At 44.7% G+C, this 22,302-nt stretch overlaps 1 protein-coding gene across 1 annotated transcript in view; it reads left to right on the top strand.

The window, feature by feature from the left end:
- LOC121270154 (zinc finger protein 665-like) overlaps positions 1 to 15,735 on the top strand; it is a 28,981-nt gene extending 13,246 nt beyond the window's left edge. Inside the window, exons 4-6 of the mRNA XM_041175462.1 lie at positions 9,558 to 9,648; positions 12,854 to 12,956; positions 14,423 to 15,735. Coding sequence (XP_041031396.1) covers positions 9,558 to 9,648; positions 12,854 to 12,956; positions 14,423 to 15,602 — 1,374 coding nt within the window. The 3' untranslated portion in view covers positions 15,603 to 15,735. The remainder of the gene's footprint in view (positions 1 to 9,557; positions 9,649 to 12,853; positions 12,957 to 14,422) is intronic.
- Positions 15,736 to 22,302: the final 6,567 nt, after the last annotated feature.

The following is a 22,302-nucleotide window of genomic DNA, read 5'->3' as shown; positions in this document are numbered from 1 at the left end:
CGATGTACCAGCCTCTAGATAAAGGGGGAAAAAACGTGCCTAACATCGCCCTCATACTGATGGCCACCTTTGTGTGCGGCTGCATCAAGCGGTGCGTAGACCCTCAGTATGCAAACACCAAGTGTCACTACATGCTGAGGTTCTACCTGTCCCCGGTGTTGCGAAGGATGGGTCTGGCCACGATGACTTGGAACGCTCCAAGTAGTTGGACCGTGCCATACCACCTGTCCCTCGTGGGAAAATTTATGCAGAGAAACACCTTCGACCACAAGTCCGTCAGGCAGTGGTCGGCACGTAACATCTTAAAGGCCCTGAGGGAAAAGGAGAGGGTGGATCCTGTGGGATGGTTCCCTGAGCAGACTGACAAAGTAATTTGGCAGAATGCCTCATCACCAGAACTTTCCAACAAACACCAAGATGTAGCTTGGCTGGTGGTGAGAAAGGCCCTCCCTGTAAGATCCTTCCTACACGCCAGGAGTCTCACCCCCTCGGCACGTTGCCCTCGAGGTGGCTATGGTGGGGAAGAGACCATTGTTCACCTCCTTGTAGATTGCATCTTTGCAAAGAAGGTCTGGAGAGGGATGCAGTGGTTGCTGTCGAGGTTCATCCCGAGCAGTTCTGTGACAGAGGACTCTGTGCTCTACGGGCTGTTCCCAGGGACACACACCGAGACAAACATCAACTGCAGCTGGAGGATCATCAACTCGGTGAAAGATGCTCTTTGGTCTGTCCGAAACTTGTTGGTTTTCCAGCGCAAAGAGTTGTCCCCGACCGAGTGTAGCAGACTAGCACTTTCCAAGGTCCAGGACTACGTGCTGAGGGACACAGTTAAGCTTGGGGCAGCCGCCGCAAAGGCGCAATGGGGAAGGGTCGCTGCCTAAGACCTTTCTGCCACAGTGCACTGGGGGGCTGGGAACTGTAAAGAGCCCCTCAGTCTGTACAGATTAAAATGTATGTCTGCCAATGATTGAAATATTCATTGTTTTTTCTGATACACCTTGTGTTTTCAGTTTGTAAAAGTTGAACCTTTCTATTTTTGTAATGGTGATTTAAAAAGTTTCGAAATGTTTTTGAAGATTTATGAATAAAGTATATTTTTGCAAAAAAAAAATTAGAACAAGGAGAGTCCCTGGTTTCAATAAATGAACCGGCAGAAGGTTTATGACAGGTTAGGGAGAAGGTTAATACTGTCATCATTCAGAACAACAAAGAATATAAAGGAAGAACTGATTTCAAAGACAAACTCTTGTATTATGTATGGATGAGATATGCTGAATAAGTTTAAAAGGGGTTTTCTATATTAGACAAAATCTAGAACTCAGATGAGGATATTGATTGGTGTTCGGTGGGAAGATCTGGATCAGTGTCTTACTCCAGGAAGCCTTAAAGTCAGAGTGACACTATTTCAGAACAGATTTCCCATTGCTAACTGTCAGTATCACCAATGGAAGTATTTAAAGTGGAGACCAGAGGGGTGCTTAAGGATGATGTAAACAAGGAATCTGTGAACTATTGGAGGATAACAGTGTGCAGAAAGGAAGGGATCTGGAAAGGAGCAGACACTTCATGTTGTTCTAGGCGAAGTGGGTCCTAGTTGTGTCGGTGTCAGGTTTTATACAGCACATGGTCAGCCTGTGGTTTCACCCTGGATGAAGAATCTCTGAATGCTACCATTCAAATCACTCGATGGGAGTCTCTGAGAACCAACATCGTCTGCTCAAAGAGAGGAAGGTTTTGTGTTACAGCTAATGAGAAGCAGCATACACACTCAGAGACCTACACACAAAGACCCATATGCTCTCTCACACACAAGCACACACATCCACATGCACACAAACTAACACACACAGCTATCTCCCCACCACCACCCCCCGCACATTCTCACAAGGAACAGGTCCTGTGCCATCAGATGGACACTTGCCACCCTGAATAAAACTGGGGATAAAGTATTGATGTCTGTAAGGGCCATAATATTAGATAAATCCAATTAAATATTACTCTTGACTCCCTTGTAGATCAAAAATCTGTCTAACTCAGCCTTGAATATATTCAATGGCCTGGCCTCTACTGCTCTCTGGGGTAGAGAATTCCAAAGACTGACGACCCCTGAGAGAAGAAATTCCTCATCTCTGTCTTAAATGGTTTGAAACTGTGTCCCCTAGCTCTAGAGTTCCTCATGATGGGAAACATCTGCTCAGTATCTACACTGTCATCCCCCCAGAATCTTCTATGTTTCAGTAAGTTCACCTCATTCTTCTGAATCTCAACAAGTATGGGTGCAACCTGTTCAACTTTTTCTCATAAGAAGCCTTCATCTTAGGAATCGGCCTAATGAACCTTCTCTAAACAGATTCCAATGTAAGTATATCATTCCCTAAGTAAGGAGACCAAAACTGTACAAGTACTCCAGCTGCTGTCTCACCAATGCCCTGTATAGTTGTAGCAAGTTCCCTTTTTTATACTCCATCCCCTTCCATTAAAGGTCAACACTCCATTTGTCTTCCTCATTACTTGCTGAATGTTCATGCTAATTTTTCATGATTCATGTACAAGGACACCTGAGGGAGTGGTAGAGGCAGGAACCCTCACAACATTTATGAAGTATTTAGATGAGCACTTGACATAGCATTTGGCTATGGGCCAAGTCTTGGAAAATGGCTGGTACAATTACGATGGGCCCAAGGACCTGTTTCTGTGCTGTATAAGTCTATGACTCTATGACTATGACTCTATGACACCCAGATCATTTCTGTACTGCGGCATTGTGCAGTCTCTCGCCTTTTAAATAATTTTCTACTTTTATATTCTTCCCGCCAAAGTGGCAAAGCTCCCATTTTCCCACATGATGCTCCATCTGCCAAATTTTTGTCCATTCAGGTAACCTATCCATATCCTTCTGCAGACTCTTGGTATCCTCCTCACAATTTGCTTTGTATCATCTGTGATTTTGGCTACAATACAGTCAGTTCCTTCATCCAAATCATTATTAGAGCTGGCTGCTTTTGTCTTCTTCAGTTGTGGGTGATATTGGTCTCCATTCTCCTGGACACTGAATCCATCTTGTTCTAAACTGGGTTCAATGTCAGACAGTTCAGGGAGTCAGGAATCATTCACCCTTAGACCTACACGGACAGACAAAACTGCAGACAGTTCTCAGTAAGGATTCCTCTGGTTCCTCGCCATATATTAGTCAGGATACTGAAACCCACCTTTCTTACAGTCCACTTCTGGAAGCCCCATTCCCTGAGCCTACAATCTTCAGCAGGGTCAGTGGTGGAGTTCCACAGTGGGAGTGATCTCAGAGTAACTATCAGGAATGCACTCTTGGGGATGTTCCAAGGCATATGGTTTTAGATATCCTGGTGTCTAACACACACACACACACACACACACATGAATAAAACAGGGAATTTCTGAAAACACGCTGCAGGTCCTCCTTTATCTGGAGATCAAATGTCGGCTGTATGATTGTCCCAGAAGTTAACAGGCTTCTGTGAATCCTCCCAGTTTTAAATTGGTTTATTTTAAATGTATTAACACCAGCTTTAAAGTGCTAGATTCAGGACTGCCACAAAAACACATTAAATCTCCATAAAATAATTACCACATTCATTCTCTTAAACTTAAACCTGCCGTTTCACTCTCAGTAAGGAACAGATCACAGTTTTACACCAATCTCTGATTTGACAGCATATTTCCGGCATTCACCATTGTTCAACTCACTCTAAACACAGTTGTAAAGGAGCCTTCTGTTCCATGTCTGGGAGCTCTGAACTATGGAAGAGAGTGGTGGCTGGGACACATTTCTTACATACCCCAGGTTTAACCCACATGGGGACATTGTCGTCAGTGAAGAGAGATGAGAAAGACCCTGTCAGTGTGACCCTGAAAGACTGTGTCCAGGCTGAAATTCTGTTCCTGCCGTATGATCCTCCCGCAGAGTGTATTTTCTGAGCTCCAGCCAGGTGATGTTAAACACTCAGGTGGGAAAGACAAAAATCTACAATGTGTTGAAAACAAAGCTGTTTTATTTCACATTTATCCAGAATATTAAACTCCAGTCCAATTAGCGAGGTTATTAACATAACCAGAAACAAGCTCCAACCGTCAGAGTAACAGCATCAGAAAGTTCTGGTACAGAAAAAGGCCATTTGGCCCATCGTGTCTGAACTGGCTGAAATAAAGCTATTCAGCCAATCCTACTTTGCAGATCTTAGTTTGTCACCCTGTATGTTCAAGTAATTCAACTGCATATCCAAGTCTTTCTGTTAAATGCAATGAGGGTTTCTGCCTGTACAACCTAATCAGACAGTGAGTTCCAGGCTTGCACCACCCTTTGGCTGAAATGATTTCTCCCTCCTCCTCTCATTCCTTCTGCCAATTACTTTAATTCTAAACTGTACCCTCCCTCCATTTATTGATCTCTCTGTTAATAGAAAAAGGTCCTTCCTATCCACTCATTCTGGGCCCCTCAAGATTTCATACACATCAATTAAATCTCCCCTCATTCACAGAAAATAACCCCAGCTGATCCAATCTTTCCTCATAGTTGAATTTCTCCAATCCTGTAAATTGTAATTCTCCTCTGTACCCTCTCTGGTGTGAGAACATCCTTCCTGTAATGCAGTGTCAGAGCTGTACTCAGTACTCTAGCTGTGCTCTAACTAGTGTTTTGTACAATTCCAGCATAATCTCCCTGCTCTTATATTCTAGACTTCAGCCAAGAAAGGAAAGTGTCCCAAATGCCTTCTTGGCCACCTGATCTACCTGTCCAGCCACCTTCAGGGATCTGTGGATATGCACTCCAAGGTCCCTCTCTCTACACTTCTCAGCATTAACCCATTTATTGTTCATTCCCTTGTCTTGTTTGCCCTCCCAAATTCATTATCTCACACTGCTCCACATTGAATTCCATTTGCCATTTTCCTGTCCATCTGACCAGTCCATTGATATCTTCCTGCAGTCTATGGCTTTCTTCCTCATTGTTAAATACATAAACAACTTCAGGATCACCTGCAAACTTCTTACTCATGGTCCCCACATTTAAGTCTAAATCATTGCTATAAACCACAAAACTGTGGAGCCCCACTGGAAACAGGCATCCAGACATGATTCAGCACTGGATGTGATTAACAGCAGCAATAACAGCAGAATCCAACCCCCACTGTCGCATGTGAACTTGCTGGTGTCTCAGCAGGTTGTTTGACTGAGCGAATCCCTTCCCACACATGGAGCAGGTGAACGGTCTCTCCCTCGTGTGAACTCGCTGGTGTGTCAGCAGATTCCTTTTGCTTTTAAATCTCTTCTCACAGTCAGAACATTTAAAAGATTTCTGGTCAGTGTGAACAAGTTGGTGTGTAGTGAGATGGGATGACTGAGTGAATCTGTTCCCACACAAGGGGCAAGTGTACGGTCTCTCCCCAGTGTAAATTCGCTGGTGCATCAGAAGGTCAGATGAATCAATGAATTCCTGCCCACACTCAGAGCAGGTGAACGGCCTCTCCCCAGTGTGAACTCGATGGTGTCTCACCAGGTGGGCTAACCGAGTGAATCCCTTCCCACAGATAGAGCAGGTGAACGGCCTCTCCCCAGTGAGTGTGTTGATGTTTCAGAAGACCCTTTTCTCTTTTAAATTTTTTCTCACAGTCAGAACAATGGAACGGTCTCTGATCAGTGTGAACAAATTGATGTCAGAAGGTGGGATGAACAAGTGAATCCCTTCCCACAAACGGAGCAGGTGAATGGTCTCTCCCCAGTCAGAGTGCGTTGGTGGTTCAGTAAATCCTTTTTACTTTTAAAGCTCTTCTCACAGTCAGAACATTTAAAAGGTCTCTTATTAGTGTGAACAAGTTGGTGTGTCAGGAGGTGGGATGACTGAGTGAATCTCTTCCCACACAATGCACAGGTGAACGGCCTCTCCCCAGTGTGAGAGCGTTGGTGTATCAGTAAATCCTTTCTGCTTTTAAAGCTCTTCTCACAGTCAGAACATTTAAATGGTCTTTGATCAGAGTGAACCTGCTGGTGAATCCGGAGGGTTGATAATGCATTAAATCCCTTTCCATATTCAAGGCAGGTGAATGGCCTGCCACCAGTATGAACATGCTAGTGTGTGTGGAGGCTGGATGACTGAGTGAATCCCTTCCCACACACAAAGCAGGTGAACGGCCTCTCCCCAGTGTGAATACGTCGATGAGTTTCCAACTCAGATGGATAATTGTATCCCTTCCCACATTTCCATGGTTTCTCCATGGTGTGGGTGTCCTTGTTTCTCTCCAGGTTTGACAATCAGTTGAAGCCTCATCCACACACAGAATACGTGTACAGTCTCTCCCTGCTGTGAATGGTGCACTTTTTTTTCAGGCTGTTACTGGTTAAAACTCCTTCCAATCAGTGCACTGGATCACTCTCACTCATGTGTGTATGTCTCAGTGCTATTCCAGTTGCAATGTTGTTTAAAATCTTTCCTTACATTCAGAACAGACAAACATTTCTTCTTCCAAATTCAAAGGCCAATGATATTCAGGTTCTGATGAATCGAGTGACTCTATCAGATCTTGACATGATGTTTGGTTTGAATTTCCCATCTGCAAATCCAACCCTCTGAATACCCTGTAAAAGGAGTTTACATTGAAATATTCAGAATATTCAAAAAACAAAGGCCATTCTGTCCAACGATTATGCTGATTTTTATACACCACATGCTTCTCCTCCCATTCCATGCACCTTATTTCATCCTTTCAGCTTATCTTTCTATTCCCATTTCTCTCACGTTTTCATCTAGTTTCCTTTCAAAACTATCTCAATGGTTTCCTATGAGTTTCACATTGTAACCACTCTCAAGAAATTTCAGGTGAAAACATTCTCTCCATATCTACCGCGTCCAACCCATTGATCATTGTGAAGATCTCTATCGGCTCACTACTAACTCTTCCATTTTCTAAAGGGAAAAAGAGAACTCCACCCTGTTCAATCTTTCATAACAGAAGTACTTGTTTTGGTTTACAAAATTCATCACTGTCAATCCAGGATAGAAATTGAGAAGAGACAAACATTTCTCTTGGTTTTAGTTTGCTGTGTGTAAATCCTCCCCTTCTAACCCCATAAAAGGAGTTTCCAAAATCCATCCCTGTCAGTATAGGATAGAAATTCACAATATTCTTTCCTCCTGCTGTCAGGGAGAGGGATGACTGCGCATGCGCACTGCTGCACATTGATCCTAGAAAGATGGCGGCCGTTAACTCTGGCCTGTGACCGGAGGAGGTCGGCAGCTTTGCTCGATTTGGTGCAAACGCGGGTCCCGCAGCTTCTCATTCGGGTTTAGAGACCGAAACAAAGCGTTTATGAAGCATCCAGTCCACTCTGCGGCTCCATTCCTCTCCTCAGTTTCGCTGTTTCTCACCTTTTCCTTCCATCCTTCCTCCTTCAGCTCCCTCAAGCCCCAGACTTTAGTCACAACGACATTGCGCCTGCGCGCAGGGCGCCAGCCGGAAGGATGAACAGGTGGCACCGTTCCTTCATTCCGATTGCTTGGAGGACCAGCTAGACCCGCTCGGTCTTCCAGTCCCGCCCACTCTTCCTTTGGTCCGGACCTGCCGTCAATCATCCGGGCATTGTGATGGTTTCAAATGCTGAGAGCGGCTACAGACTCAGCCTGACTTGCTGATTCTTGGCTGCAGTTTCTGTTTGGGAATTGGAGCTAGAGATGGAGTGCCTACAGAGAGGGAAACTGAGTAAATGTTTCAGGTCGCTAAATTTTTATCCAAGCTGGAAGAATTTAGAGATTTATGTACGGAGTCAGGGAAATGAGAAGGGGAGAGGAGAAAATAACAAACGGTCTTGTGATAGGATGGAAGGCTGGAGTGATTAAATGACAAAGCGGATGATGCAAGGCAACACTGGGTGATAGGGGGGCAAGTAAATAAACTAATGGGACAAGTGAAGAGACAAAAGACAGGTCCAGATGAGGTATGAATGATAACAGCAGAACAATTACAAGCCACTCACCATCCTGACTTGGAAATATACTGCCGTTCCTTTGCTGTCACTGGGTCAAAATCCTGGATCTGCCTCCCTAACAGCACTGTGGGTGTACCTACACCACATGGACTGCAATGGTTCAAGAAGCTAGGCTACCACCACCTTCTCATGGGCAATAAATGCTGGCCTAGCCAGCGACGCCCACATCCTTTGAATGAATTTTTAAAAAGATTATGAAACTAACCACCAGAAGGATTTGTGATTCCCACCTGAGCTGGAAATTCTTAGATAAAACCCCACCGTGCAAAGATAATTTGAAAGCTGAATGTGGAAAAGGATTTACTCAGTCATTCCCACTTACTGTCGCAACAGCACATTCACATTTGAGGGAGGAGAATCAGACACATTGTGTGTGCAAAGGCATTTACTCAGTTTTCCCCCTGGTTAACACACCAAGTTTAGAAACTCAACACTTTTGATCTACAAATGTCCATTCTTATTCGCGAGGGATAGTTTAACTCTTATGTCTATGGAAAAAAAATCACTTGTTCACCCCACCTGCTGAGACTCCAGTGAGTCCACATCTAACTGTAGGGGTTTGTTCTGCTGATAATCACACCCAGGACAGAACTATGGTGGAGGACCCATGCTCTTTAGTTGCTGTATCAATTGATTTATTAAATTTGTAACTTGAACAAATGGCTCTAATTGTAATCGGAATTCTGATCGCAAATCACAATGTTCTATTTAAAAATGTCTGATCTCAATGGCGTCGCTCTGACCCAGCATTCACTACGGGTAAGAATGTACCTATCCACACGACAGGCGCGCCTCGCGCAGGCGCATTACCCCGCTGAGAGTAGAGCATGCGCAGTGTAGACTGTCAATGGCGCTGCAAGGAACGGGGAAGAAACAATCGAGTGCAGTTAAGTAATGGAGTCGGTGGGTGAGCGGGGAGGATTGGAGCCAGCGGAATGGGCGGGAGGGGCGGGGCAGGGCTTCATAAATGCCATGTGGAAGCTTTGAACCCCGAGTTAAAAGTTATCGGTCCCGCATTAGCACCGAAAGGTCTAAGAGCTGCGGGGCGCCTCCCGTTCATAGGCCCGGTACAGCAGAGCGCAGCATGCGCTGTGATCCTGGATCAGGAGACAGGCAAAGAGGGGGTTGCCAACCTTCCAGGATTGGACTGGATTCTCCAGGAGCTGAAGATCAATCTCCAGAACACTGCTGTGTGCAGCCCTGGAGAAATATCTTAAGAGCATTAAAAAGATTGTTTTAATTTGTAATTTTCTTTGAACGTTTCTCTTTATAAAAATATTGAAAGTGGGACAAATCATCATCCAATTGCGTCACGAGACATTTTGCTTTCCAATTGGCCTGAGAATGCAGCGTGTCACAAGGAAGGATGTGTTGGCCGACTAATGGCTGGAGTATAGGGGCAAGTCATGTGATGGAACCTCCAGGAATACATTTAATCAGAGTTGGCAACCCTAGAGGAGAGAATATTGTGAATTTCTGTCCCAGACCGACAGTGATGGTTTCTGTAAACTTACAGGGCACTGGAATTGGAGAATTGATAGGCTGGAAACTCAAACCAAACATCACATCAAGATCTGACAGATTCACTCGATTCATCAGAAACTGAATATCAGCAGCATCTGAATGTGAAAGGTTTGTCTGTGCTGTTTGTGGGAGAAAATTTCAGATATCAATGTGTCTGGAAAAACACCAAGACACACAAACCCTGGATAGACCACACCTGGAGAACTGTGTTCAATTCTGGACAAACATCAAGGAAGGATAGAATGGTCTTGGAGGGAGTGTAGCACAGTTTTACCTGAGTGATATCCAAACTCCAAGGGTTAATTCCAGAAGAAAATTACACAAAAGAGTCATTATGGCACAGAGGAAGCCATTCAGCCCATTTAGTCCATGCCAGTTTTCTGGAGCAATCCAGTCGTCCCATTCCCCTGCCCCTGCTCTATCCCCATATCCTTGCAGGTTCATTCCCCTCAAGTGTCTGTCCAATTTCCTTTGCTAACTTCTCTCTTAATACATCCTGTCACCTTCAGAGATCAAAGCACATGAACTCCGGGTCCCTCTGTCCATGCAGACCCTTTAGAACTGAGCCATGAATTATATCTTCCCTCTCCCTATCCCTTCTGCCAAAATCCAGCACCTCACTATGAGCATTGTAATCCCAGAAACCTTGGAATTTAGAAGATGAAGAGGTGATTTGATTAAAGTTTTTGGGATATTAATTGGAACTGACAGGATAGATAGAGAGGAACTATTTCCCCTGGTTGGGGAATCTAGGACAAGTGGGCGGAGACTAAACATAGAATCAGGTTCCAGCACCTTTTCAGGAAGAGCGTTCCTGATCCTGACAACTCTCTGTTGGTGCAGAAACTGCTGAACTCGATGCTGAGGTTGTAAAGTGACGAATCGAAAGATGAACTGCTGTTCCTCAAACTCCCCTTGAGCTTCATTGGAACAGTTCAGGAGGCCAAGGACACAGATATCAGAGTGGGAGTGGAGCGGATAAGTTAAATGATAAGTGACCGGAACTTCAGGGTCCAGCAAGCACTTAACATGGTCAAATTCTTGATAAAATCCTGGCAGTATAACATCCAATTTCCTTTTGAAATGATTAATCGTCTCCACTTCCACCATCCTCGTGGGCTGAGTTCCAGGTTATTATTGTAGAAACATGCTCTCAGAGGATTTTTAGTCATCAAATTAAGCTTTATTTAGACAAGAGCTCGTCTGGCTGCTTGTATCCAGCCAGCTCCTCATACAACCACTTCCTAGGAAACTCCTCCCCTAGAATTTATTCCCCTGTGCTAGCTACACATTGGTTGAACAAATCACATGACCCTACTTGCTGTGAAAAAAGTTCTTTCTCATATCCCCTCTTGCATCTCTTACCCAAAACCTGTATCCTTATACCATCAGCTAATGGAAAAGGATTTCCTTTGTCTATCTTATTCTCAACCTTTCATAACCTTGTACACTGCTATCAAATCTCCCCTGCTCCAAAGAGAACAACCCCAGCTTCTCCAGCCTAACCTTGTAGCTAAAATCCCTCATCCCTGGAACCATTCTGGTAAATATCCTCTGACCTTATCAAGGCCTCTCACATTCTTCCTAAAGACTGGGAACCAGAACTGGATGCAATATTCTAGTTGTGACCTAACCAAAACTCTATAACATAAGAACATAAGAACCAGGAGCAGGAATAGGCAATTCAGACCCTCGAGCCTGCCCAGCCATTCAATACAATCATGGCTGATCTCATTTCAGCCTCAACTCCAATTTGCTGCCCTCTCCCCATAACCTTTCAACCCATTACTAATTAAAAATCTATCTCCTCCTTAAATTTATTCAGTGTCCTGGCATCCACTGCACTCTGGAATAGTGAATTCCACAGATTCATGACCCTTTGAGAAAAGTAATTCCTCCTCACCTCTGATTTAAATCTACCACCCCTTAGCCTAAAACTATGGCTTCTCGTTCTAGAATGCCCCACAAGGGGAAACATCTGCTCCACGTCTACTTTGTCTATCCCCTTTAGCATCTTACATACCTCAATTAGATCTCCTCTCATCCTTCTAAACTCTCGCGATTATAGGCCTAAATTGCTCAATCTCTCCTCATAAGACAAGCCCCGCATCACTGGAATCAATCTTGTGAACCGCCTCCAGTGCAACTAAATCCTTCCTCAAGTAAGGGGACCAAAACTGTGCACAGTACTCCAGGTGTGGTCTCACCAATGCCTTGTACAGTTGCAACAACACTTCCCTATTTTTATACTCTATTCCTTTTGCAATAAATGCCAAAATTCCACTTGCCTTCCTTATAAATGCCAAAATAATGCCCCTGTTTTTATACTCAGTACCTCTATTTATGAACCCCAAGGCCCCATTTGCTTCACTGACTACCCACTCAATCTGTCCTGCCATAAGAAATTGGTCCCACAAATGGTTTAATCATCACCCATACTCAGAAAGCCTATATAATGATACAAGATTTAAAATAGTTCCTGTAATATTTGCCCTGAACCCCAATACACCCATCCCCAAGGTTATGTCATCCCATCTTCAAGCACCTTGATGTTCGGATGATAAGGGAATTATCTGGAGATTTCAGAAGTCAGAATGCAGGGAGAGAGATGGGTGGACTGTGACCACCAGTAGCCAAGACCCTGGCGTTAAGGCAGTTTTGCAAAACACTGCGAACGTTCCTGTGATAGTGATACCAGTAAAAAGGGTGGAGGGAAGAGAGGGATCAGTGACTGGGCTGGAATAGGGGCCACGGCTGGCACGGCCACTGGGAAGCACTTAGACATGGAGAATATGTGGGAACAGGACGAGGCTGTGAGGCAGCAATGGACAGGATTCTTCAGTAAAAGAAATAAAAGGCAGAGAGATGAAATCCTGGAACAACAAGAAGGAGTGAAATCCAGAAAAGAGATGGTGGACGCACTGATCGAGAGAAAGGGAACGGTCAGTGAGATCATTCAGCAGAATAAGATTGAGGTGAAAAGTCAGAACATGTCTAAAGCTGTTCCCTGTGTGAGATAAGGAGGGTTTTTATTGGATCAGGTACAACAAGGCCAGGAGGACATTGAAAAACAATACAGAGTCCAACATTAGACAGTCCAAAGGGCCTGGAGAGGGAGGGTTAATAAACCTCGGGAGTCATAGGACTGGGAGGATATTGAGAAACAATAGAGAGCTCAAAGGGTCTGGAGAGGGAGGGTTAATAATCCCAAGGAATCACAGGCTGCACAGACTTCAAGTGTGAGCCCAGACTCATTGTAAAACAGTAAACAAATAAATCCCGGATTTTACTGAGACTCTTTTCCATGTCCCAGCTCCTGTAAATACTGACGGGAAAGGGAACAGAATCTCAGGAGGTTCCACACCGCTGGCTGCTCATGAGGAAGTGATCTCCGATCAGATTAATGTGCTTCTGCTGTGAGTATTTAATAAAGTGTCTGAACCTCTCAATGTGCTTCCTGTCCAATATCCCCCTCATCCATGGATCTTCCGTTTTACCAACTAGGCAAAAAAAATTGCCTAAAACTGCGGATGCTGGAAATCTGAAATGAAAACAGAAATTGCTGGAAAAGCTCAGCAGGTCTAACAGCATCTGTGGAGAGACAAACAGAGTTAACGTTTCGAGTCCATATGACCCTTCAGAGCTGGTGTTGAAAAAAAGTTGTCTGTTCGCTGATTGGCCTCAATGGTGGCAGTATTACCCAGAATGCCTCATGGGTCAGAAAGCCCCCTATCAATGAGAACAGGAACCCAGAGCACCGGCCTGGGGGCCGGGCTGTGCTCAGAGCATGCTCAGTGCGGCTGGTGGAGACTGACTGGGGTGGAACAGGCAGCTGAGGAGATTGTGGATGCACGGGAGAAATTGGAGCCAGGGGTGGGTCAGAATTTGATGATCTCAGATAGTCCTGGAAGGCTAAGGACTGGAGACGACCACGACCATCAGGGAGTACAGGGGATGTTGGTGAACAAGACTTGGTACAAGTAAGGACATGAGCTGCTGAGTTTTGGGTGACCTCCAGTATCTATGGAGTTGAATCTGGGAGGCCGACAAGAAGCACAGTCGAATCGTTCAGTTTAGAGGGAACAAAGGAATGGATGAGTTTCAGCAGCAGATGAACTGAGGCAGGAATACATTTGGGTGATTTTACTGAGGTGGAAATGGGTAGTTTTAATGATTTGTAGCCAGAAGCTTAGCTTGGGCTGAAATATGACAACAAGATTGTGAACAGTCTGGTTCAGCTCAGAGAGCTGCAAGAGGGATGGAGTCGGTGGTTAGGGAGTGGAGTTTGTAGCAGGGACTGAAAACAATGCCTTTCATCTTCCCAACATTTAAATGGAGGAAATTTCTGCTCATCCAGTACTGGGTGTCAGACATGTCAAGACAGTGTGTGAGTTGTAGGTGATGGTTTCACTGACACCTGTTACCTTCGTCCTTCTAGGTCGTGGGACGTTGAGGGTTTAGGATATTCTGCCAAAGTTTTGGTTGAGCTGAAGATGTATTAAACACATCTTCACCCCCTGCACCTCCCACCTCTCTCTTTCCTCCCATGGAGGCCAGAGTCCTGTGTAACCCAGACCAGGTGGCAGGTTCCATTCTCTGAAGGACATTAGTGAACCAGTTGGGTTTTTATGACAATCCAGCAGTTTTCATGGTCACTTTTTCCTGGTGCCGGCCCCACAAATTACCAGATTCATTCAGCTCAATTTCACAACCTGCCTTTGTGTTTTTGTGGATTCTCTCTCACTCCTTTTTTTTTGTTTTAAATCAGTTTCACAGCGGATTAGAAGGGGAGGATTTGAGTCAGGAAACAGAAACAAAACATCACAGCAGAATCTGACAGTCGCCCGATTTATCATAACCTGAATATCATTTGATTTTGAACGTGGAAGGAAAAAGCACCGTTCACAGTGGAGAGAAATCGTACACATGTCCTGTGTGTGGACGAGGCTTCAACCGATCATCTGACCTGTCAAGACACCAGCGCAGCCACATCCGGGAGAAACCATGGAAATGTGGGGATTGTGGGAAGGGATTCAGATTCCGATCTGAGCTGGGGAGAGGCCGTTCACCTGCTCAACGTGTGGGAAGGGATTTACTCTTTCAGCCCACCTGCTGAGCCACCAGCGAATTACAGTGAAGAGAGACCTTTTAAATGCCCAGACTGTGGGAAGTGCTTTAAAAGTTTCTGGGAGCTGATGTCCCATCAACGTGTTCACACTGACAAGAGACCATTTAAGTGCTCTCAATGCGGGACTGGGTTCAGGGGATCATCCCAACTCACTGTACACCAGCGAATTCACACTGGGGAGAGGCCATTCATCTGTCCCCAGTGTGGAAATGGATTCACTCAGTTATCCCACCTGCTGAGACACCAGCAAGTTCACATGGGGGAGAGACTGTTCATCTGCTCTGAGTGTGGGAAGGGATTCACTGAGTCACACAGCCTGCTAACACACCAGCAAGTTCACACTGGGGAGAGGCCATTCACTTGCCCCAAGTGTGGGAAGGGATTCACTCAGTTATCTAGCCTGCTGAGACACCAGCAAATTCACACTGGGGAGAGGCCATTCACCTGCCCTCAGTGTGGGAAGAGATTCACTACCTCATCCCACCTACTGAGACACCAGCGAGTTCACACTGGGGAGAAGCCATTCACCTGCCCCCAGTGTGGGAAGGGATTCACTCAGTTATCTAGCTTGCTGAGACACCAGCAAATTCACACTGGGGAGAGGCCATTCATCTGCGCTCAGTGTGGGAAGAGATTCACTACCTCATCCAACCTGCTGGCACACCAACGAATTCACACTGGGGAGAGGCCATTCACCTGCCCCCAGTGTGGGAAGGCATTTAGTCATTCACCCCACATGCTGACACACCAACGAATTCACACTGGAGAGAGGCCATTCACCTGCCCCCAGTGTGGGAAGGGATTCACTACCTCATCCAACCTGCTGGCCCACCAACGAGTTCACACTGGGGAGAAGCCATTCACCTGCCGCCAGTGTGGGAAGGGATTCACTACCTCATCCAACCTGCTGAGACACCAGCAAGTTCACAAGTAACGACAGTGGTGGGATTTTGCTGTTAATCACATCCAGGACTGAACCATGTTCACTGGGATCTGTTTCTGCTGATGTTAATAAACTACAGACCACTTAGAAGGGCTAATATTCTGCATAAATGTCAAATAAATTAGTTTTGTGCTAAAGACACAATTTGTTGAATTTTTTTAATATCTTTAACACAAGTTAGTTCATTTTGAAGTGCTGTCCCTCTCCCCAAGCCTCCATCCTCACCCCCAGCAACTGGTGTGAGGATCTCATGGAGCTCCTTTGTCACTAAGATTGAGACAATCTGATCAGCTGCCTCCGCTGCTTCCCTCCTTTCCACTTGCCCTCCCTAAAGTTCCCCATTACCCGAGTCCTGAACTCTCATCTTTCTGTATTTCTCTCCCATCTCCCCTCAGGCCCTCTCAGAGCTCATCTTGTCCATGAAACCCACCTCCTTCATCAACACTACTGCAACTAAACTACTGATCACTCAATTTCTCCATGTTCACTGACAATAATAACAGTTTTCTCTCTCAGGTACTGTCCCTCTCTCCTTCAATTCTGCCATCATTATATCCTTCTCAAAAAAAAATCCTTGTCCCCACTGTCTTTCCAAACTACTGCCCCATCTCCAGCCTCTCTTTCCTCTCCAAAGTCCTTGTTGTCACCTCCCAAATCCCTGCCCATCTTTCCCAGAACTCCATGTCTGAATCCCTCCAATCATGTTTCTGCCCCTGCCACAGTACTGAAACAGCTCTTATCAAAGTCATAAATGACATCCTATGTGACTGTGACAAAGATAAACTCGTCCTTCTCGTCCTCAGCCTGTCTGCAGCCTTTGACAATGTTGACCACATCATTCTGCACCTTCGCCTCTCCCCTGTCATCCAGCTGGTTGGGGCTACTCTCTCCTAGTTCCATTCTTCTCTATCTAATCATCGCCAGAGAATTACTTGCAATGTCTTCCCTTTCCACTCACACAGTTACCTCTGGTGTCCCCAAAGGATCCAGCCTTGGTCTCTTATTTCTCATTAACCTGCTCCAAACAATGACATCATCTGAAAACACTGTCACTTATCACATTTACACTGACAGCTCACCACCACCTCTCTCAACTGCTCCACTCTTGGTAAATTATCAGACTGTTTGGTGGATGTGCAGAAATTTCCTCCAATTAAATACTGGGAAGACTGAAGTCATTGTCTGAGTGGCTGGTGGAAGCAAATTCAGTCGTAACTTTCAAAAGTGATTTGGATTTTAAATTAATACGGAAAGATTTGGAAGGCACTTGGAAAAAAGCAGAGGAGTGGGACAGATTGGTAACGTTTTCAGGGACAGTACAGAATCAATGGGCTGAATGGCCACCATCCATGCTCTATGATTCTATCATATGTTTATTATGAATCATATTATTATAGATGATAGAATTTCCTAATAGTACAGCAGAGAAGGAGGCCGGTTGGCCTTTCAAATCTGTACTGACAAATTCAGTGACCTATCTAGTTAGTCCCATTCCCCCATTCTTTACTCATCCCTGCATCATTTCTCCTTCAAATACTTATCCAGTTCCTTTTTGAAGTTTACTCTTGAACCTGTATCCATCAGATAGTGAATTCCAAATTCTCACCAGTTGTTACTGAAAAGATTTTCTCGTGATGCTAGCATAAAAGCAAAAGATTGCGGATGCTGGATATCTGAAATAAAAACAGAAAATGCTGGAAAAACTCAGCAGGTCTGACACCACATGGGGAGAGAGGAGCAGAGTTAACATTTTGAGTCCGTATGACTCTCCTTCATTGCACAAAACCAAATCTAGGATAGCCTGTTCCCTAGTCAGTTCCTCGACATCCTGGTCTAAAAACTATCTTGTACATTCTAGGAATTCATCTGCCAGAGTATTTTTGCTAATTTGGTTTGCCCAGTCTATATGCAGCTTAAAGTCACCCATGATTACCGTAGCACCCTTGTTACATACATCTCTAATTTCCTGTTTAACACTGTCACCTACCTTATCGCTACTGTTTGGAGGCTGATAGACAACTCCCAGGTATGTTTTCTGCCCTTTGTTTCTTCTTAGCTCCACCCAGACTGATTCTAGGTCTAGATTTTCTAAGCCAATATCCTCTCTCACTACTGCACCAATTTCATCCTTAACTAACAATGTCACACCACCTCCTTTTCCTTTTTGCCTGTCTGTCCTAAATATCGAGTACCCTTGGATATTCAGTTCCCAGCCTTGGTCACCCTGCAGCCATGTCTCCATAATCACAATTATATTGTACCCGTTTACATCTATTTGCACTGTTAATTCATCTACCTTATTGCAAATGCTCCATGCATCCATATACAGTGCCTTTAGACTTGTCTTTTTAACATTTTTTATACATCTCTTTTTGTACTATGGTCCTATTTGCTGCTAGCCCTTGTTTCCTCTGCCTTCCACTTTTGCTTTCTACTTTTCCATCTTTCATTCCTATCTTTGTTTCCCTCTCTTATGTCTCCTCACTCAGTTTCCCATTCCCCTGCCAGTCTAATTTAAACCTTCCCCCACATTACTAGCAAATACCACTGCGAGGATACTGGTCCTGGTCCTGCAACCCATCCAGCTTGTACATGTCCCATCATCCCCAGAATCAGTCCCCATGCCTCAGGAATCTAAATCCCTCCCTCCTACACCATCTCTCCAGCCATGTATTCATCTGGTCTATTCTCCTACTCCTGATCTCGCTAGTACATGGTGTGATTACTACCTTTGAGGTCATGTTTTTTAATTTATTTCCTAGCTCCCTATATTCTGCTTTCAGGCCCTCATCCCTCTTGTTACCTATGTTGTTGGTACCGATCTGGACCATGACCTCTGCCTAATCTATGATATAGTATTATAACATATATTAACTATATATATATAATATTTTTTAAAGTTCATTCACGGGATGTGGGCTTCACTGGCTGGCCAGCATTTATTCCCCATACCTAGTTGCCCTTGAGAAGGTGGTGGTGAGCTGCCTTCTTGAACAACTGCAGGTACACCCACAGTGCTGTTAGGAAGGGAGCTCCAGGATTTTGATCCAGCAACTGAAGGATTGGCGATATATTTCCAAGTTAGGATGGTGAGTGGTTTGGAGGGGAACTTCCAGGGGGTGGGGTGTTCCCATCTATCTGCTGCCCTTGTCCTTCAAGGTGGCTGCGGTCATGGGTTTGGAAGGTGCTGTCGAAGGAGCCTTGGTGAGTTCCTGCAGTGCATCTTGTAGATGGTACACACAGCTGCTACTGTTTGTTGGTAGTGGAGGGAGTGAATGTTTGTGGATGGGGTGCCAATCAAGTGGATGTCCTGGATGGTGTCAAGCTTCTTGAGTGTTGTTGGAGCTGCACTCATCCAGGTAAGTGGAGAATATTCCATCACACTGCAGATGGTGGACAGGTTTTGGAGAGTCAGGAGGTGAGTTACTTGTGGCAGGATCTCAAGCCTCTGACCTGCTCTTGAAGCTACAGTATTTACATGGCTGGTCTAGTTCTGTTTCTGCTCAATGGTAACACCCAGGATATTGATAGTGGGGGACTCAGTGAAGGTAATGCCACTGAATGTCAAGGGGTGATGAGTAGATTCTCACTTATTGGAGATGGTCATTGCCTGGCTGTTGTGTCTTGAGAATGTTACTTACCACCTGTCAGTACAAGCCTGGATATTGTCCAGGTCTTGCTGCATTTAGACATGCACTGCTTCAGTAGCTGAGGAGTCGCGAATGGTACTGAACATTGTGCGATCACCAGTGAACATCCCCACTTCTGACCTTATGATGGGAGGAAGGTCATTGATGAAACAGCCTGAAGATGGTTGGACCTAGGACACTACCCTGAGGAACTCCTGCCGTGATGTCGTAGAAATGAGATGATTGACCCCCAACAGCCACAACCATCTTCCTTTGTGTGGGTATGAATGCAACCAGTGTAGAGTTTCCCACCTTATTCCCATTGACTCCAGTGTTGCCAGGGCTCCTTGATGCCACACTTGGTCAAATGCTGCCTAGATGTCAAGGGCAGTCACTCTCAGCGCACCTCAGGAGTGCTGCTGTTTTGTCCTTGTTTGATCCATTGCTGTAATGACGTCAGGGGCTGAGTGACCCTGGCGGAACCCACACTTAGCATTAGTGAGCAGGTTATTTCTTAGCAAATGCTACTTGATACAGAAACAGGTCCAATCTCAATGTGGTGATGAACATTTTTGTTCACCAATTAAGCTTTGAGTGATACTGTTACAATCGATAATTTTCCATGTACCAGAATATGCCCCATCAATGACTACAGGAGCCTGGTGTGATTACTCAGCACTCGGTTGCACTCTGAGCATGTGCAGTACAAATGGTGGATGTAGAACATGCCGATCAGGAGCTGGTTGGGGATGACACTGAATTACAGAAAATATCAAGTCCAGAAACAGAGAATACTGTTCAACGGACCTGTGCTGTGGTGTTTATGTTTCACACAAGATACATTCCATTTCGTCTATCTCATGTCTGCTTTTCAGCATATCTTTCCTTACAGAGATACCAGCACTGAATTAAAAGCAAAATACTGTGGAAACTGGAAATCTGAAATAAAAACGGAAAGTGATGGAAAAACTCAGCAGGTTGTTTCCACCAGTTTGTACCAGTCTTGATCTTTGTGAATTTCAACTTCGACCTTTTTCCAATCTGCAATTGCAGGTGGAGGTGGGGGTGAATTGCACAGATTGCATCATGGAGGAAGGTCCAGACATTCTGATATCTACATACTTTAAGTACCTATTGTGTGTATTGCGCTGTCATGAAAATATAATGCATTTCATCATATTGATGTGATACATTGTAAAGGTAGGTTAATTTTGGGGTCTGGATTAGTTTCTCTGTGTGGATATGTGTGGGGGAGGAGATTTAATGGTATTGGAGACAGCTGGTCTGGAGCTTTTGAATCATCTAAAGGGAAGCTAGGTTTGAAATGCTAAATACATAAACCTGGCTGAAGTTTTAGAATGTGAGGTACGAGGAACAATTGCATTTTTAGATAAATTACGTTAGTTTGAACTTCAAAGAGATGATAAGATGTTACATCTAGCCGTAGGAAGCTAAGTCAAACAGTGTGTTTATTTTTCCCAAAGGTTACTGATAATATGAGTACTATGAAAGATTTATGATATGAGAGAAGTATATTCGCAAAGACATATTGGGACATTGGAATTTACATTAAGAGAGAAACATGTATCAAGGAGAGGGAAGGCATTCTGAGATCTAACACAAGTGTGAAAAGCCTCCAGCCTCTATGCATTAAGTTGCTGTCTGCAGGAACTGAAGCTAATAAAACTCACTTTGAATATCATTGTCTAAGGTATTGTGTGCTTTACCTGGGTTTGTTAAACTTATGTTTTGTTTTACCGTTGCCTTAACAGAGGTGTAACTGGGAGCTAGATTCATTAGGGGAGTTAGGAGTTATTATAATAGTAATTTGTAGACCTATGAATGTGCTTAAAATCTTTTATTCTGTTAATGAGTGTTTAATTTAGTTTAAAAAAAACTCTAATTGTGGGTGGACTTATTACTATTGAATTCAAGGCACGCATCTCGAGATAAAATACAAATTGCAAAACAGTACTGGCAGCTGTTTCAGGTTTCGCTCTGTGATTTGAGCAGATCGACATTTACCATCTACTGTGCCTTAACAGCGCCCCGGGTCCCGATCTCGATTGGGAAGCCGATGCATTGAATTTGTGTTCCCAAGTCAAGGTATCAATGGCGGATCATTTACCCAGAACACACCGCGTTGCAGAAAGCCCCCTATCAATGACTGTAGGCGTCCAGTACGCAGGTGCAGTGTGGATGTGCGCTCTGAGCATGCTCAGTATCAGTCATGGTGACAGAGTGAGGAGGAGCGGACGGTTCGAGAGGAGATTGTGAGCACAGGGTAGGAATGGAAACCGCGGCTGGACTAGAAACTGGAGCAAATTCTGGGGTAGGCCCCAGGCCCCGTGTTTACCCCGCGGTGACAGGCCCGGGGAGAGGGAGCGATGGAGCCGGCGGCTGGACGGGGAGGATTTGGAAACACTTTGTGGATCCGCAAACCCTGAGGAATAATTCAAAACAAAAACAGAATTACCTGGAAAAACTCAGCAGGTCTGGCAGCATCGGCGGAGAAGAAAAGAGTTGACGTTTCGAGTCCTCATGACCCTTCGACAGAACTTGCGTTCGAGTCCAAGAAAGAGTTGAAATATAAACTGGTTTAAGGTGTGTGTGTGGGGGGCGGAGAGATAGAGAGAGAGAGAGGTGGGGGGTGTGGTTGTAGGGACAAACAAGCAGTGATAGAAGCAGATCATCAAAAGATGTCAACAACAATAGTACAATAGAACACATAGGTGTTAAAGTTAAAGTTGGTGATATTATCTAAACGAATGTGCTAATTAAGAATGGATGGTAGGGCACTCAAGGTATAGCTCTAGTGGGGTTTTTTTTTATTTATATAATGGAAATAGGTGGGAAAAGGAAAATCTTTATAATTTATTGGAAAAAAAAGGGAAGGGGGAAACAGAAAGGGGGTGGGGATGGGGGAGGGAGCTTACGACCTAAAGTTGTTGAATTCAATATTCAGTCCGGAAGGCTGTAAAGTGCCTAGTCGGAAAATGAGGTGTTGTTCCTCCAGTTTGCGTTGGGCTTCACTGGAACAATGCAGCAAGCCAAGGACAGAT

This window comes from Carcharodon carcharias, chromosome 27 (genome assembly GCF_017639515.1).
Source record: "Carcharodon carcharias isolate sCarCar2 chromosome 27, sCarCar2.pri, whole genome shotgun sequence".
Lineage (NCBI taxonomy): Eukaryota > Metazoa > Chordata > Chondrichthyes > Lamniformes > Lamnidae > Carcharodon > Carcharodon carcharias.
The sequence above is the reverse complement of the archived record's forward strand: the minus strand, read 5'-3'. Positions and strand labels throughout refer to the sequence as shown.